This window comes from Rhagoletis zephyria, unplaced genomic scaffold, assembly GCF_001687245.7.
Source record: "Rhagoletis zephyria isolate East Lansing unplaced genomic scaffold, Rhagoletis_zephyria_1.1 Rzeph_scaffold_01691, whole genome shotgun sequence".
Classification (NCBI taxonomy): domain Eukaryota; kingdom Metazoa; phylum Arthropoda; class Insecta; order Diptera; family Tephritidae; genus Rhagoletis; species Rhagoletis zephyria.
The window spans coordinates 79337-97520 of NW_016158775.1; the positions used below are offsets into that span (position 1 = coordinate 79337).

The 18184-nt window shown below is 37.3% G+C and overlaps 1 protein-coding gene across 12 annotated transcripts in view; it reads left to right on the forward strand.

Moving 5' to 3' along the window:
• Nucleotides 1–18184, forward strand: part of LOC108364852 (uncharacterized) — a 31419-nt gene that overhangs the window by 1081 nt on the left and 12154 nt on the right. For 3 of the 12 annotated variants that reach the window (XM_017618706.1, XM_017618705.1, XM_017618708.1), the window contains exons 2-3: nt 13420–14373; nt 14468–14572. In XM_017618706.1, the coding sequence (XP_017474195.1) occupies nt 13644–14373; nt 14468–14572 (835 nt within the window). In that variant the 5' untranslated portion in view covers nt 13420–13643. Of the gene's footprint in view, nt 1–10585; nt 11684–13419; nt 14374–14467; nt 14573–18184 lie in introns of those variants that run through there. The other 9 variants (XM_017618704.1, XM_017618701.1, XM_017618709.1 and 6 more) reach the window with 9 other exon arrangements.

The following is an 18184-nucleotide window of genomic DNA, read 5'->3' on the forward strand; positions in this document are numbered from 1 at the left end:
TTCAAATTTATTCATTAAAATTTTTAATTTTAGTCAAATATAGTGCAAGTTTGCAGTAACTCATATAAAAAAGCGAGCTTGCGTTACATGGAAAAAACTACACTACTAGTACGTCGGGAACAAAATTTTCAAAAATCACCTAGAATTTTGGGCCACATTAAAATTGCACATTATTATACTAAAATTAAACGGGCTACGAAATTTTCGTAAAAAATTTAGATATTAAACTACATATAATTAAAAATTAGTTTACAAAATTCTACCTAACCTAAAAAGTCGTAGTAAGGTCTGCGTGCCCACAAATGTATGCACATAAATACATATACAGTGGGGAGCAAACATTTTTGTAATTTTTATAAAATATTTGCAAAATTTTTAAAGTTAAAATTTTTTATTTCTTTTATAAAAATACGGGTTATGTTTTAACCAAAACCATATAAATCAAACTTTCAAACTTTATACAGAGTTTGGAAAAATGCGAAAAATTTTCAAAAAAGATTTTGAACTTTTTAATCTGAATTTTTATAAAATTTTTGGGTACGCCAGTTAATTATTAGTATAATAAAGTGTAACTTTTAAGCGCTTGAAAAATCGTGTTGATTTTTAATATATATTTTTTTTTTGCTGACGGTTTTTGCGGATTTTTTCATATCCCTCGTTCTGATAAAAGCAGATTTAAAATCTTAAATATTTGTTTGTTTCAGTAACTGGTTGATTACTTTGGAAATTAAAAATTGAAGAAACATGACGAGAATTCTTTAATATCGAGCTCTAAGCGCCAAAAAATGATTTTTTTTTTGTTTAGTTTTCTTTTTGATGAAGAAATACTCCTTTTAAAATAATGTTTTACGTTTTTTGGTTTGTTGGAACTCGATATGGTGTTACTTTTTTGCTAATTAGCCTAATACTCTGCCTGAAACCCGGTTCGATCCGTGGTCCAGGCATTAAAAAGAATTGTTTTTTTTATAATAGCCAGCGTTCGTCCTTCGGCAGGCAATGGCAAACATCCGATTGTATTTTTGCCATGGAAAAGCTTTTAATGGAAACAAAATGCGAGTGCCAAATTATATTATTTTTTTAAAGTAAAAAAAAATACCAAAGGTTCGAATTTTTAAACTGATTTCAAATACTGAACCAATTTGGTTTGGACCCTAAAATATTTCACGAATTTGACAGCTTCTCCACTTTAGAGAAGTGTGTGATAGAAAAACTTTTTATAAATAAATTACAAAAAATAATAGAGGAAATCATAATACAAATGAGTAGCAGACATAACAATCAGCACTCAGAAATTGCGAAAAATCATGCCGTTGTATTTCTTAATACATTTTTATTCACACATGTGCTAGTAAAATACACAAAAATTTCCTTCTCAACTAACATACATATGTATGTACATGCATATGTATGTATGCGTGTAAATAATTTTTCCGCTGATGATTGATAAATAAATTCATAAATCACCTACCAATAAAGTGCTTTTCTATGGGCAAACATTACTCAAACGACAGCAGTACTAAAGGCCATGCTAAGTATACTGCACATACCGCATAAGTACATATTATTTGCTATACTGGCTCTCAAATTGTGGGAATATTGTTTATTTACTATTGTAGTTGTGTATACTGCCGGCTTTGCGCTTTAGATAATAACAAAGCTGAAGAAAAACGAAAAAAGCGCAATATGTAATTCACATACATACATGGATACAATAGACTGGATCGTGAAATTTTAGCTAGCTCCTCTAGTTTAAAACCTTACTAGCAGAAGATTTTACCATTATAAAAAACTTTCTTCCCTTTAATATTCTGACGAATTTAATTAAGTCTTCGACCAGTAATGTCGACAATCACTACTATTTCCCGCCTAGATTCAATTATAGTTACCATAAAAGCAAAAATTATGGACAGTCCTAAAGAGTTGTATAACTTCCCAGGAAACAAAAGTTCTGAAAACCTTAACGAAATGTTTAAGAGCACATATCTGAAATGTGTTCTGAATTCTGTAACGATTTCTTTACAAGTCTTCAAAGAAAATAATGTTGTTTCCATTGTTTTACCGAGTTTCTTCCGAAATTTCGAAATCGAATGAACACCTTATAGCTAAAATACAATGACGGCGAACGGCGAATCAACATAGCGAAATTCGCGCTGTCAAAATTAGAACACCCGCAAGCATATGAAATTGAACACAACCAGTTGTACGTCCCAAAGGTGGCCGTATTTCTTTTTTGCTTTCAAAGTTTTAGAAGAAAACTACATAAACACGAATTATTTTTGTTGTTTGAAAAATATAGTTGTGGATTCGTTCAATCTGGCTTGAAATAAATTTATTTATAATAATTTCTCTTTGAATTACATTTATATCTGTTATCATTTCCTCTTTTCTAAATATGGTTTAGTTCTTTCTAAATATGGTCACCCAAATTATAAAGGCGACCAAATGGTATCAGCTGTTTATGTAACTCTGTTTAAGTAGGCGAAATAGCTGGGCGAATGGTCAACGACAGCATCGCCCAATTGCGCAAAGTTTGCCGTTCGCCGGTATTGTATTTCAAGCATTAAATTTCTCTAGAAAATTCGGCAAAATATCGGAACGAAACAAAAGTATCCTTACGAATTCTTTAAGATTCCTCTACTATTTATTCAGATTACTCTAAATGTATGGACTAGAGATGGGCACGGGACGGAATTATTAATCCCGATCTCGCCCATCCCGAAAGTCGATTTTTACAGATCTTCCCGTTACCGCCCATCCCGGCCAATTTTAAATCAGTACCGTGGGTCCCGCCATCCCGCGCCCATTTCTAGTATGGACCATATTATTATTGACTGAGGGCTCTGTACTAGCGTTGCGACTTATATGTAGGTACATACATACATACATATATTCTGCCAACCGTGTAGAATTTGACTCCAACCCCAGGCTATTTATGAGATTAAGCACTTTAGAGGGTTTCATGTTTCACATATATGTATGTATTCTAGACGGAGATGATAACCATTCCCCGAGGTGTAAGAGCCTTTGACCTATAATACGAGAGGATTGCTCTGAAGTTTCCTCCGCCGGCTCCATCTTGCCAAGATGGTAGTCAGTGGGCTGTTGCCTTTAAGAGTCCGCTGGCCCTTTCGACTAAGACTTAGAAGTAGGTCCGAGACTTTCTAGATAAAGTTATAACTTTTTAAAATTGCCTATTCACCTTTGTCATTCGCCACTGGGATTCAACCTGTTAACTCTTTTACTTACTTAGCAGTACTGCTGTGTATCCTTTTGAGGCACCATAGAAAAGCTGTGGACCATACAGGCTCCATCGGGCAGCAAATTTTTATTAAGCTTCAGTGCGTTCGTTGCCATAGAGACGCTCATTTCAAGGTATCCACAAAATGGTGACCCTGTTGGGCGTTCTTAATTGGTTCAAGTGGTAATCAAAGGCTTTTAGTGCTGCATGGCTTTCGGAATTTATATATATACAGAATAATAGGTTTTAATTGCAAATATATCTACTTAAAATGTAGTTTAGTTTGGTGTACTTTTAGGAACCTAGGTCCAACCTTGGCAGTCTTTGTGTATAACTCTTTAAAAGTATCCCTTTCAGAAGCTAATATCATCTTAGGCTTCTTGAAGGATAATTTTGGTAGCATTTTGCTTGAAGCATTTGACGGGGTCTTTAAGGTATGGTTTTAAAACCAGCCGGCGGACACGTCGGCCAAAAGCGTACAAAGCTGCTGCCAAGCTTAATGCTACCAGGCAGTTTGGATTAACCAGCTATGTGATCCCGGATCTGCACTTTTAGTCGAATTCGAAACCGCTATAGAGGTCGACGGCTAGCGTGAGGGCATGGGGAGTGCTGACTCGGTGAATGTCTATACGGGCGAGTCGCAGATGGAGAAAATAGTAAGGGCGGCAGTCGTCTGCGCGGAGCTCGTTCTCGATAAATCCTATTAGCTGCCGGACCATATGCAGTAATTCCCAGGCAGAAGTATTGGCCATAAATAGGGCGACGGAGCTACAGGGCAGCAACCTAGCAAGTAAGGATGTGAATTTCTGTATCTATAGTCAAGGTTGCGATTAAGGTGCTACTATCACACAGCACTTCATCAAAAAGTGTGGAGGAGGGCAGGACAGCTTTTTATGTGCATGTTGGCACATATCTGCATTTGTACTGCCTTCCAGGGCAGCACGCCGGTGTTACGGGCAACGAGGAGGGCGACAGGATTGCCAAAGGAACCGCTCTGTATGAAACTATGCCACGAGGAAGTGTCGATTATTCTTTTGCATGGTGAACGACCCACTCTAATGTCTTTTGTTTAATGAATCAGAGGGGATCGATCAATAAATTCTTGGAAATATTTATACGAATAAATATGCATACATATTTTCATGCATACGTATTTAAGCATGTATTAGTGTTACTCATTGCGAAATAAAATTTCTTTTGTTTGGCTCAGGTGACCCGCTTTCTTGGCAGGCAAATATGTAAACCAGGCTACTGTCATCGCTTTAAATTAACAACAACATTTTCATCGCACAAAGGATATGTATATCGATAAAACTTTACTTTCATTTGTTGTTCGCATGCGAGTAGCTAAGTCCTACCCCAATTCACTGGCTCTGAATACAAACCAACACAAACACACTTCGCATCTCCAAGGACTAGCAGCAATGTCTAAAATGGCATTTAAATGGGCTTTTAGCACACAATATTCACGTTAAATTTGAGTTCATGCAATTTTTATTTGCTCTCATAAAGCAGGGAGATGCACATGCCTCTCATCACAGGTTCTTTCTACAGAAGGATTATATAGACACCCCTAAATTTCACCTTTTTTGTCGTAGTATTATGTAGAATGTTTGCGTGCTTTAAGGCTAACTTTATTGTCCTAGTTACGGTCGTCTCGGAATTTTAATATCTCCACTAGTACTTTTGTGAGTACTCGCTAGACATAGAATGTAAGAATGTGTATAACAGCATGATGTCATCTCAAATCACACAGCTTTCTTTCCGTGTAATACCGCTGTTGACTCTTTACGAGGATCATCATGTATGGCATTTAATATATACATATATATGTAGCTAGAAAGATATACTTATGTAGTACATGCATACATAACTACTTATATACATATTTATATACTATGTTTCCTATATGGATGATACTCTCTGCTATTGCCATTGATAGCTAAGCAAATACATTTCAGATGTCCATATGGCAAGCATAGCATTTAAAAAGCGCTTGATCCATATTGCTTATATTGCGAAGCCCTTTATATGTATAATTAATTATCATTTATTTGCCAGCTGTGCTTGTGTAAAAACAAAAATAAAAATCATGTCCAAATAGAATGGCGATATAGTTTCACGCTATGATAAAGAAATTTAATGTCTACCGAGAAGCTTACAATTCCTTTTTCGTATGGGTTCTTTCTACCAGGATACTCGCAGAGGATATGTTCCACTGTCTCCTCTTTCGTTCTACGTCCCCTATAGATCTTATCATTGGTCAGAGCTAGTTTAAAAGCGTGCAAGGCCAGCAGGCGATGACCGGTTGGAACCTAGCGTCCTCTCTCTTGAGCGAAAGGAGAAACCTCCTGAGATTCTTGTCCTGGGCACTTTGCAAGCTCGTGTTTTGGTCCGCCCCTCCCTAATCATGGACAGGTCGAGCTCCCGTTTAATTGCTTGGAGGGAAATTTGCACTCGCTCCACCTGTATAGTTTCCGACAGAGCACTTTCTTTGGCAAGCCTGTCAGCCTGCTTGTTGGCAGCTTACTATAGAGTACTTATTATTCCGAGGTTCTTGGTGCTTTGCTTAAGCTGGAGTGTCACCCTATACAAGTGAGGCCTATACCAGTTCGGAACCTAGTATTTCTTGGTAAATAGTACCAGATTTGTGTTTTCCGCGTTGATACTAGGCCCCAATTCGGTTGACCATTGATGTATTACCCGTAGTGCTTGGCTCATAAATGAGTTGAGTAAGGACATGCCGTCTCCGCTTACTAAATGTCATAGATATATCATCCGCATGTGCTTAAGCTCCGACTTGATTTTCAGTATAAACTTTTCAGCTTTAGCTCACTCCATCAGAGCAAAAATTGAGTCTGAGTTTAAGCTCAAGGGTCAAGGTAGTTGTAAGTGGTAATACCTTGATGAAAATTGATAGAATATGAGCCAATTTCACGAGTTGTTACATTTTTCGACAAAAACATGTTTTTGGTCGAAAATGGTGGTCCACCTATCTTTTAAAACGCATTATCTTCAGTTTTGTATAAAGAACAAGACTCCTTCGCGAAATTGTATTTAAATGAAAACTTAAAAAAGGTATACGTGCTCATATACCCGTAGTTGCGTATGTGACGTATATGCTGCGTAGCACCATACGCAGTCATCTATAACACGTTTACTCAATGTATTTTTTTTTCATTTGGAGAGACACTAGTCTTATTAAAACTAAATTCGTTTGTTTTGGAAGGAAGAATATTTTCGTCGTTTAATTTTAACATTTTGAAGTAACTTAAATTATTTTCAAAAATTAAAAAATAGTTTCGGTGCTTTTACGCCTAAATAAACGTTTTAAGGCTAAAATTTATTTATTTTTCATTGTACTTATTTCTGGAACGGCATTGATTAAAATAAATGCTTTAAGAATGCTTTAGCGTTTTTTTGCTGCCGAAAGAAGGCAGTGACACTAAAAGATATGCTCACATGTCGAGGGTAAAAATGAAGTTCTAAATAGAAATGTTGAGAATATGTTCTTACATTTTCAAACGAAACAGGATTTTTTGTTCCTTTTAGGCCTGGCTCAATTAGGCTAAATGGAGAAGAAATTACTATATATGTATTTGTGAGATTTTAGAGCGGATCGGCAATACATCAATTCGTCGAGAAACTGGAATTTCGTTTCTAGGTTTAATATTTATGTACAACAATGTGCCAAGTTATTTGTAAGTGGTTGAATAAATCTTTTAAATACTTAATAAAAACTTTTCCTTTGTAAGACATTTGCGAGGCATCTAATCAACTATTTATTTACGAGAAAAGAAGAAAAATAAATCTTTCTTTAAATTCCTAAGCTTTTAACAGGTTGCGATCGAGGGAAAATGAAACTTAAAATTTTATAGACACAATATTCACGTACCCTGGGGGAAATCTGTAAGTAATGTTAGGTTCGCTTCTAATAATTTTAGGGATACAACTCACTTTCTTTTTAGGGTCCACTAATATTTCTATAGATCCTTTAGGTTAGTTCAAAACTAGTACTGGCTCGATAACACACTGCAGCAATTTTATTACCTTTCGTTTCAATATCAACAATTTTGTATTGCAAATGCTGCACTCGAATCATGAGAGTCGTGAATAAGTCGAAAATCGTATAAACTGAAGTTGGGTGACTTGTCAGACGTCTGAGCAAATTCGAATTATGACATACGAAAGCAAAAGTGTAGTAATTTATTTGAAGACACGGCAGATTTGATGTTCACAATAGGGTTTGTTATGTTATGCATTTATCGGTTATAATACAAACTGAAATGTTAATTTTTTTTAGCTATCATGAACGGATATTAGTGGTTGTTCTTACAGGGTATGCAAAACCGAAAGGGCAAGCACCAGCATAATGCACACACGTCCGCAATGTTGCAGCAACAACCTGTGAGTTGCTGTGTATAAATAAACCAACAAATATACATACATGCATACATATTTACATAAAAACAAGCATCTCTTAGCAAAATATGTACATATGTATGTACGCCTGGCATAGGGACTGCAGCACAGACTGAATACTCTTTTGAGAAGCCTATTAATAGGCGACCTAAAGAATTCATTTTATGAGCTGCTGCTTGCTATTATTAACTAGGGAGTATGAAGCCCCAAACTATCACTGCAGACATACATACATATATATGTACATATTATAATAAATTATAAACAAAAGAGAAAGTAAGGCATTGGTTTGCGCATTTATTAAGCATAGCATAAGGATAAAGAAGGGTGGTGAGGTAGGCACTACAAAAAGTGTGTCAAAAATGTATGCTAGGAATGATATGAATGCAACCATAGGATTGTTAATTAGCGAGTCTTCATTATACACATGGAGGGAGGCGGGACGGACGATTAGTATGGCTGGATAAATATCTAAATACCTAGATGATTGGTGCGTTTAATCAACGCGGTGTGTGGAAAATCTTGACATACATACAAAAGTATATACAGAACGTAACATATGCTATAATCATAAATACATATGTATGCACAAATATTCTTATGTAAATATGTCTTGTGAAGATACTAAATAGCTTGTGGGTGTGTATACATGGGAAACTAACAAATTAGCGGCACGAGTAGCTAAAAAAAAAAATTGTGAAGAAAAGAAATGAAGTTGTTTAAGGGAGGTGAGAAATCTTAAATTAAAAAAACAAATTAAAATCATAATAAAACCAGAATACAGCAAATGAGCAATTCAAGCGATTATCTTTTCACATAGTCTTCTGGAAGTGTTATCTTTTGATATAAATAACTTATTGCATAAGACTATCAGATGCAAATATACATACATATTCTGCAAACGTGTCATAAGCTTCTGCGGAATTTTAGCGAAGCCATGTACATACGTATACAACATACATACATATGTACATATGTATGTAAATATTTATTCTTTTAAAAAATATTGTTGAGTGATAGTACTCGCATTCGTTTGTGGCGAAATTGTAAAATCAACAAAAAAGTAAACAAACAAGTTAAAAAATTCGCAGATATCTATCAAAAAATCTGTTTACTATGAAAGTTTATTTCATGTATCACGGAAGCATTTAACAGATAAAGATAAAATCTGGGTGCCGTAGATGGTTGTGTTTGTGCGGAGCATACAGGATAAAATAACTTATTTCAATATGCATTCGAAATTATACTCCTTTTTTAACTGACTTCAAAAAAAAAAAACAGGAAGGTTATCAATCCCTATTTTTTTTTATGTATGTTACCAAATAACTTTTAATAACATTAACCGTTTTCGATTTTTTTATTGGAAATATGGTACCTCAAGGGTAGTCCCATACCGTTGTATTTTTGCTTAAAAATGACTTTCCAATACAAAAATATTTGGACCACCTTGACGAAGTCTCACCAACTGCTAATACTAGGAAAGGATTCGCTGGAACAACATTTCCCATACGTACGACAATCGTTGTGCTTATAAGCTTTTGGTTATTTCTTTATCATAATAAAGCTCGTGCAATTCGATATTCCATTTTCTTCGATATTAATACATGTCACTCACGCGAAAAGGTCCATAGATTTGGCGCTGAGCATTCCACTTCACGTCCACGTTTCTGCGCCATTTAGAAGTACGGGCAGGAAGATAAGGGCCTCGTAGTATGTTCAGCGTGATATGAGTCGCGAATGTTTCCCTCTTGTCTTGACAGGATAGAACCGGTTTCAAGACCAGCGATGTCAATATCTAGCGTCATTGCAAGTATCGTGTCGAGTGCAAGTCGTTTTTCGAGAGTCGACTTGAGTAAGCAATGTGAATGTTTTCGAGTCTTGCAATTTTGCCTAATTTACGATTTATGCAATGAGACTGACTATCTTCAGCCAGCCAGCCAGCCAGCCAGCAGCAACGTACTCTTACTTCTGAGTAGTACCATCACATTTTCCATACGACATATTGCAGAAGTCACACGAAGAAGAGCCCATTTTTATAAGAACTTGTTTGGCATCGAACGCTTCCGAGAGCTCTTTGCCAGTTTGGACGAGCTAAAGGTTAAATTCAATGTAATTTTTTACAGTGGATTAAGTTTTGTGGAGATGCCAAATTTAGGCGTCGTAAACGCTACTTATTTTCCTGCTAGCAAAAGCTTTTTTCGTATGTTTGGACGTTTCCAGGATTTGATTCAATGTGAAAACCTGGTCAATGGTGGATGTTTCAGGCCTAAGGCCACATTAATAAAGCCCTATCAGTTGGTTCTTGAAAGGCTTTAGTTTTTCTCAGTAAGACCATTGTGAATCCCGTTGATTGGGCAGAGTACACCGAGACTCTAATCTTCGGGCATCTATGCGTCAAGCCTCTTCGCGCCGAGTTTGAACATATAATGCGGATTTACACCGGAGTCCTTGTTTGGTGGAACTCATAAGAAATGGATGCAATGACTAGAGATTGTGCCGCTAATGAAATCAATGGGCTGCTTTGGACTGTTAATAAAAAATAAATAAAATAAAAAAACAAGATTAATATTAGGCGCTTACACATATAGCTAAATGTTTGGACGAGTTTCTCATCAAATTTGTGCTACCCGTCTTGATGTTGTCATATAAATGAAGGGACCTACAGTACGTATAACGCTGCTTATGAACGGCAGATGATTTTTATGATCAACGTTTTCTTGGCGAATGCTATTCGAAAAACAACTTTGATATTGGCCGGTTTAGGAATCGATACAACCACGTTGTGTGTGACCGTAGATGTTAATGGGATATCTGCCATAAACCATTTCAGGCCAAGCCTCCTGCAACCTAGCCTATGGATACTACTTCAAAATATAGCTTGGTGTGTATCAATGATCTCATTCGATCTATCTTCACCCGCATACCTCCAAGTTAGAAGAGTTCCAAGAGCTTTTACGGATCGATCGAAGTTCAGTGATAAAGTTGGTGTCAAGAACCTTTTGGCAACCGTTCTCGATAAGTCAATCGGTGGCAATCGATTCTTAGCTTCGCTTACGTTACGATCGACCAGGTGATGTGCTACTCGTCTTTCGCTCGAACTATTCCCAATACTTCCAAATCACACTGATAAGGGATCAGGCTGATATGGGTACCTGTGCACTGTAGGGAACTACATGGCTGTTGAGTTAGCAAAGCAGAGAATCCCCAACAAACTTTTCACCGATTTATTAGCACTCCTCTAAAAGTATGATTCATTTAATAATTTTTCAAAAATAGCACCGCTTACCTGTAATTAGTTTGCTACTCCATTAAACGGAAATCGTATCTTATTTCACAGCGCTCTCATGCTCTCTTACATTTTGTTGAAGTGCACAGTTGTGTACTTACCAAATAGTACATACATAAGCCCATAAATGCCCTCTTGGGGAAATATACAAGCACATATGCTCTGTAGCCTCTCATTTGTGCATATAGCACGCACTCAGTTTACAACAATTTTGTGGCGCTTTGGCGCTTGCAACTTTTTGCTGCTTTCAGAATTTATTTGCATATAAAAGCGACTGGACGCGGCGAACGCACTCGCGCGAACACACATCCTCCAGATGCCAATCATGAGCGACAACGAGCAAAATTATTCGACTAGTAGAGTGTGAAATAATCAATGAGTTTTCAGTTGTACAGTGGCTGTCAAAAGTGTCAGACGGATATGAATTTCATGGTGTCTCGAATGCGAGTGGGAGGTTAAGAAGTGGTCTAATTTTCGTTGACGTCGTGGTCGCGCTATCGCAACGTGACTGGTGTAGAGTTGAATATGTTTCGTTGAACGCTTTTTACACTGTTAAATATTCGAATAAATGCGAAGAATATAGTACTTACTTTTATTTAACAGCTTAAGCTATCTGTCCGCTGCATCGTTTGATGGGTGTGAGTGAGTGTGTGACGTCTCGCCAGAATGTTATTAACAAATCAGCAACTGATAATGAAAATATATGGCACTATAGCAAAATTGTGGATTCATTTAAGGTTTCATAAGGAAAAAGTTACAAATGAAAAATTGATATAAATACATAATATGAACTTAAATAAGTCAACGAAATAAACTGTAACATTGTAATTTTTTTTACCTATTTTGTTAATTCGTTTAGTTTAGTACAAATAAAAACCAGTGCATAATAGAAAGAAAAATTTAATTATTAGTGAAAATCAAACAGTGCAACTAAAATTTTTCCACTACGTAAGTCATATGGAGAATACTAAAATCATATCAAAATTCAAAATATATCCAATCAAACCTAGATTGGTGAGACCCGGATATTCCATTAAGTGAAAAACTTTGCTATATGCTTAAAAAAGTTTACAATTGGGGAAGAGTTCTAGAATGAAAGCTCAGTTGGATATCTAGGTATCAGCTGACACTAGATCAGTGTAGACTAGAGACTTACAGTTTTACGCCGCCGCACATAGCTTATTGCGAGAAGTTATTCATGGCAGATATACGCTCGGAGGCTTGTCATTCAGGCTTGATGTTAGGTTAGGTTTCCCCAGACAAAGGACTCGATTATTAAGGGACAGTTAAGGGATTATTTTATTTATGAAAAGTAATTACGAATGTGGATAATTTCAATGCCTGAGAGCTCCTCAGGGTCAATCAGGAAGTGCGAGCCAAAATGTTTCCATCTTAGCCTCGCGAAGATTGAACAGTCTAATAAAAAGTGTTGAGATGATTCCACATCATCATTCTCTTGATAGCTGATGGAAAAGGGAGCAGATAATATTCCTATTCTTACCCCGGGAATACCAATCGCTAAATGGCCTGTCAGAACCTCTACAAAAAGGGATAGCTGAGAGTTTGCAATCATAATGAGCTCCTTTAACCGCCCCCGGTCTACCCCAGGCCTGAAGTATCTTGCAACTGCGCGTGTTCTAGTTTTAACCCAGCGCTTTAAAGCCATTTAATATCCGTTAATTTTGCTATCTGGATATTATAATAATACCCGTTAATTTTGTTATCCGGATACACGGATATTAACCAGATATTCGCATTTTTTTAATCAGACACTCGAATATTCGGATATTAAAAATATCCGGTGGATAGAAGTCACAGCCCTATTATGCATATAAGTTAAGCGAAGAATTTTGCTGCGTGATCCCCTGACTGTCGATACGTTAACTTTTAAAACCTAGTGCCTGTTCGGTTCAGAGATTTTAAGGATTATTACATTTTTAATTTTTTTAAGTGGCAATTCCAAAAAACGCAAAACAAACTATGTAAGTCTCTTTAAAGTGTTAATTAAAAATTAAATCTGTCGGCAATACTTGGCCAATCAATATTTAGTTCTTCCAATAGTTTTCTACCATCTGTATTTATTTCCACTAGGCGAGAGTGCCTATGGCGACGCCTACGTACATATTTACATACATACATACATACATGCATGCATGCATATAAACAAGTGATGTGTGAAAAGAATTTTAAATAATTCAAATGCAAAGCAGCGGTTTTTTTTTAATTTTTAAAATTTTTTTCAAATGCTAATTAACATTGTGAAGTGTCGGATTTCAGTGCTGTATGACTGCAGTGAAACTGATAATGCGGCATGCTTGAACAATAGCGCGAAAAAAAAACACAACAACAATAACAACTAAGTTGAAACGAAAGAACAAATACATCAACAACAAATTAGCGTGTGTTAGAACAACAACAAAAAATTAAATAATTCGATCGACATTTGTTTTTCCACTTCACTTTTCTTTTATAGTTGTTTTTAATGCGTCTCGAAGTATGTAATATGAGTATTATCGCCTGCATTCTATGCATTTGAGTGTCATATTATGTAAACAATTTGTGATTATGAATAAAATAAAGAATTTATTTGAAAGAAAAGCTTGTTAGACGTTCAAATTATTGCCGCTCTGTTAAGTGTACTCAGTACGTACGCATCGGCAGATTAGTGTGTTTACGATAATTAGAGCGGCATGTAAAATGCGCGCAACGAAAAGTGATAACAATGCGCTAGCGCAACGACTAAAACGACTAAAACAACAAGAACAACAAAGTCCATCTTCATATGACCCGCGTTGCAACAGTAAAATCGCTTATTGCCAAGCTCTTTCTGACTGGCAATTGAGTTGCCTCAAAGCCGAAAACGCTTCCCATGAGATAACAAACAAAGTAACTACAACTCGAGAATCGCCACAACAATTACATCATTTACTACAACGATACTACATGGTTTACCCCGTAATCCAACAGTCAGCGATCAGCCTCGGCAAACGCCTCTGTATACACTCTAGTCGGCTACTTACACGCCACAAACTTAAGCCTGCGGGTTATCAGCAAAGTTCAACGGCAACTATTAATAAGAAAAACCTGACAAGAACAGCACATCACATTGTTATCAACACTTCTAACACTGCCAGCAGTCATGGGCATCACCTACACACAAATATTAACAACAACAACAACAACAACAGCAAACGCTGCCTGACGCGCTCACCTTCCATAGTCCTACTGACACTGCTGCTCTTGTGGTTTTCGCACTTAATTGGCAGCTCGTGTGCCGCTCCACAATCCTGTGTACTCTGTGATATCACCGATTTCAATGATCAAGCATCGAATGCACACGCCTATGAAGAATATCATTTTGAGCATCAAGTGACGCGCGTGGAAGCGATCACGGCGTTAAAGGCGTTCAATGCCAGCAATTATGATGGTAAGAAGGAAGAGGAGGAGGAGGAAGCGAAAGAATTGATGTGTAGTATAAAGTGAAATGAGTTTTTGTACTGTGTTTGTTTTCTATCTCATAGAACCTTCCGGTTGTGCGATCAGCTGTTCGCAGAAGGTGATGAAATATTGCCTGGGGCCGCAATTCATCAACGATCATTGCTGGTGTGAACTGGGGCACACAGAAGGTGAGTAATGAAGTGTGCTTAGTTATACATAATTTAATTATATGGAAATGTAAATACATTTATCTTCATATTTAATTGGGTGATAATTTGTAATGATTAACTTGTGACAATATTTGCGTTTTTACTGGACGTGATAATCACAGAAATAAGTTGACAGGTTCTAATTTACATACATATGTATGTATGTACATAAACATGCCTTCTAATATGGTTTTAAGTTAATTTAATATGAATGATTAAAAAATCAAGGTTTTTGCTANTATGGTTTTAAGTTAATTTAATATGAATGATTAAAAAATCAAGGTTTTTGGATTTTTTAGGATTCCATACCTATTTACTATACTGCAGCTGTAGTGGTGCTATATAATATTTTCTCATTTATTTTTTCCTTCCTTATTTTAGTTAATTTTAAATTTAGTCAACTCAATGGTCACTTGTCACCTAACATTTATTTCGCACAATTATTATCTATAATGCTTACCCGTCAATTTGTATGCAATTTGACATAATATTTAAATATGGCTAATTTTCAACGATTAAGTGTTGTGGGAACGTTTGTTTGTACATGTGGAAATATGGATGTACTACATATGTATGTAGATCTTTGAATTGCCTTTACCGGCAACTGTAGCTTGTAGTTACGAACGCAATATCGAATCAAACTTATGTATGTATGTACCTAATTTATGTGATCACTGAGTTGGAAAATTATATGAAGGAATTTTTCTTGTACAGTACCTTACCAATTTATTAGGACATCTTTTAGATTTATTTAAGATGATTAAATTCAGCGCATAGTGTGGCAAAAGTTTATGATATGCATATCGAAGGGAAATGAGGATTAATCAGCATTAAATTCACTGGGCGAGACTAGCTTCCGTTAAATGGCAAAAGATTCACTCAGGAACCTCATTATAGTTCTGGGCAGCTGCAAAGGAGATGCTCTACCGTCTGTCGTGGTTGGATTAGGGCCGGTTGTTCAATGTTTGGTTATCACTACCACTACACTATCGAAGTTTTCGACATCATGTATCTAACATGTGATCGATTGTCTTTAACCGGAGCTTATACCTACGATTTATTTTAATCAGATATTGAACAACCGGCCCTTAGAGCGTAAACCAAAGTTCATTTTGTATTTTAAATAGAATAGTCACTAATACCGTTCGAGAAGCAGACGCCGCATGATGCAAGCAACTTCAATCTAAAACTGCTTTTACATGAGGCGATTTTTTGACAGGCGGTAACTGCCTGCAAAAGTTGATTTGCTGTCTACTTTGAGGCAAGCGATTTTTGGATCACTATTTACACGAGCGATTTTTCTGGAGAATGTTGAATCGCCTAGAAAATCGCCTCATGTAAAACCAGCTTAAGATTACAAGTGTTCCAGCCTTGCATCATGACTACCTAAGACCCAGTGTCCTATGAAAAGGCAGTGTCGAGACAAATCACCCCTGTTAAGTTACGCAGTAGTTGGGACNGAATCGCCTAGAAAATCGCCTCATGTAAAACCAGCTTAAGATTACAAGTGACGAAAAATATCCGATGAGTAAGGGCCATTTATGAGCGACAAATTTGGCAGGCAGCCAAAGCACGGGCACTTCTTTGAGAGGCAGTCTAGAAAACGGTCCTAAATCTGCTAAATCCAATAAATTCCAATTTTACTGCAACTGCTGTCACAACCATTTTTTATTGTGTTTCTGGGTCGGCCCGCTTGTTATTGTCTTTACCATTCCTGTCATCTTTGGAGTTAGTTAGCGGATTTACACTATAAGGCGACGACGAAGTATTGTGTTCCAGTCCTAGCCTTGCATCATGACTACCTAAGACCCAGTGTCCTATGAAAAGGCAGTGTCGAGACAAATCACCCCTGTTAAGTTACGCAGTAGTTGGGAGACAAACTCACTCCTTTAGGCATTGTGGGATTGTAGGCTTTTCAACCTGCAGTTACCCACATTTTGCAGAGCTGAGATGCGGCCCTTGATCTATGTAGCTCAGATATACAGATATACTATATATGAGATCCACAGAGCCGAATTGTTTCTCTGCCTACCTTGTCGGCCAATTTCGTTGCCCTGTGGCTTTTGTTCACTTTTTATTGTAAACCAACACAAATCAGCCACACTAACCATCGGATTTCATACTACAAAAATCGATTCGTAATAGGTATTAACAGAATGCAAGCGTTTATCGTGCATCGTATGAATTCATAAATGGGGGTGGGTTAGTCCTGCTTAGATTGGCTTATCACTTGATCGTTGTCGTCAAGCCCGNTATTAACAGAATGCAAGCGTTTATCGTGCATCGTATCAATTCATAAATGGGGGGGTTAGTCCTGCTTAGATTGGCTTATCACTTGATCGTTGTCGTCAAGCCCAAAAGCGGGCCACTCCGATAATTTTAAAGCGAATTATCTAAAATCCTCAGCAATTTTGACGAGTAAAAAAGCAGTGCAAAATTGATTTCTTGGCATTCATTGTGGCATACCTTTTGCGTCTGGCGCTTTGCTGGCAAAGTTATAAATGTCACGCAAAGCTACAAAGTTTTATCTGGCATCAGCTTAACGGTTGTATGCGCCAAGAAAGAGAGCAGACTGTCGAAGATAGCTCCGACTATTTTGGTCTTGTTCACAGTCGGAACTATTTCGCCGTCCACATGAATTCCCAGCTATAGTCTGACCTTTTTCATCCAGATGGTGAAAAGGGTTGCCAAGAATTTCGTAGGGTAGAGGGCCATTATCGAGAAGTCACCTTTGACCGATCGAACGCTGCTAAAGCTGTTCTCTCACATTGTTAAGTGCTGTGCACTTTGCAGAAGCCATGTTGATGCCTCGCTGTGGTCAGGTGGCACGTAAAGTGTGTTAGTAGCAAGGCCTCTAGTGTCTTCGCCACCGGGGAAAGGAGAGTTATCGGACGATAATACTCTCCTTGGTTGGTCGGTTTCCCCGATTTCAGCAGTGGGAACATTCTCCCCGTTTTTCAGATATCCGGAGTGATGAGAGTAGTCATAGACAAATAGAGGACCGTGAGAAGATAGCTTCGTAGGGTTGACCTTGCGGTTGACCAGAACTTACTCACAACAGAGGTGAAGTTGCAAGTCTTCAGCTGCACCTTCCACTTTTTCCGTTTATTAGTTTACTAGTTACCGAATTTCCTGATGCGGGGATTTCCGTGATCGGCCTGGCGAAGGAAATCATGCTCCATCTTCGTCCTTCTCTTTCTTCGAGGCGGAAATAATACGTTGCGAACGTAGTAGACGGAAAATGTAATCTACTGCAAAAACAATAATTGAAATAATGTAAATCCTCGAAAGGTTTTGATACCACCCATGTATACTAGACTATATTTATTTATTATGTATGCATGCATGTACATATGTATGTATGTATGTATGTATGTATGTATGTATGTATGTATGTATCTTCTTCTTCTTCTTTTTTGGCGCTGTAACCGCCTAAGCGATTTTGGCCGAGTTCAGCAAAGCACGCCAGTCGTTTCTCCTCTGTGCCAACTGACGCCAATTGGAAACGCCAAGTGAAGCCAAGTCCTTCTCCACCTGATCTTTCCATCGCAGTGGGGGCCTCCCTCTTCCTCTGCTACCACCAGCGGGTTC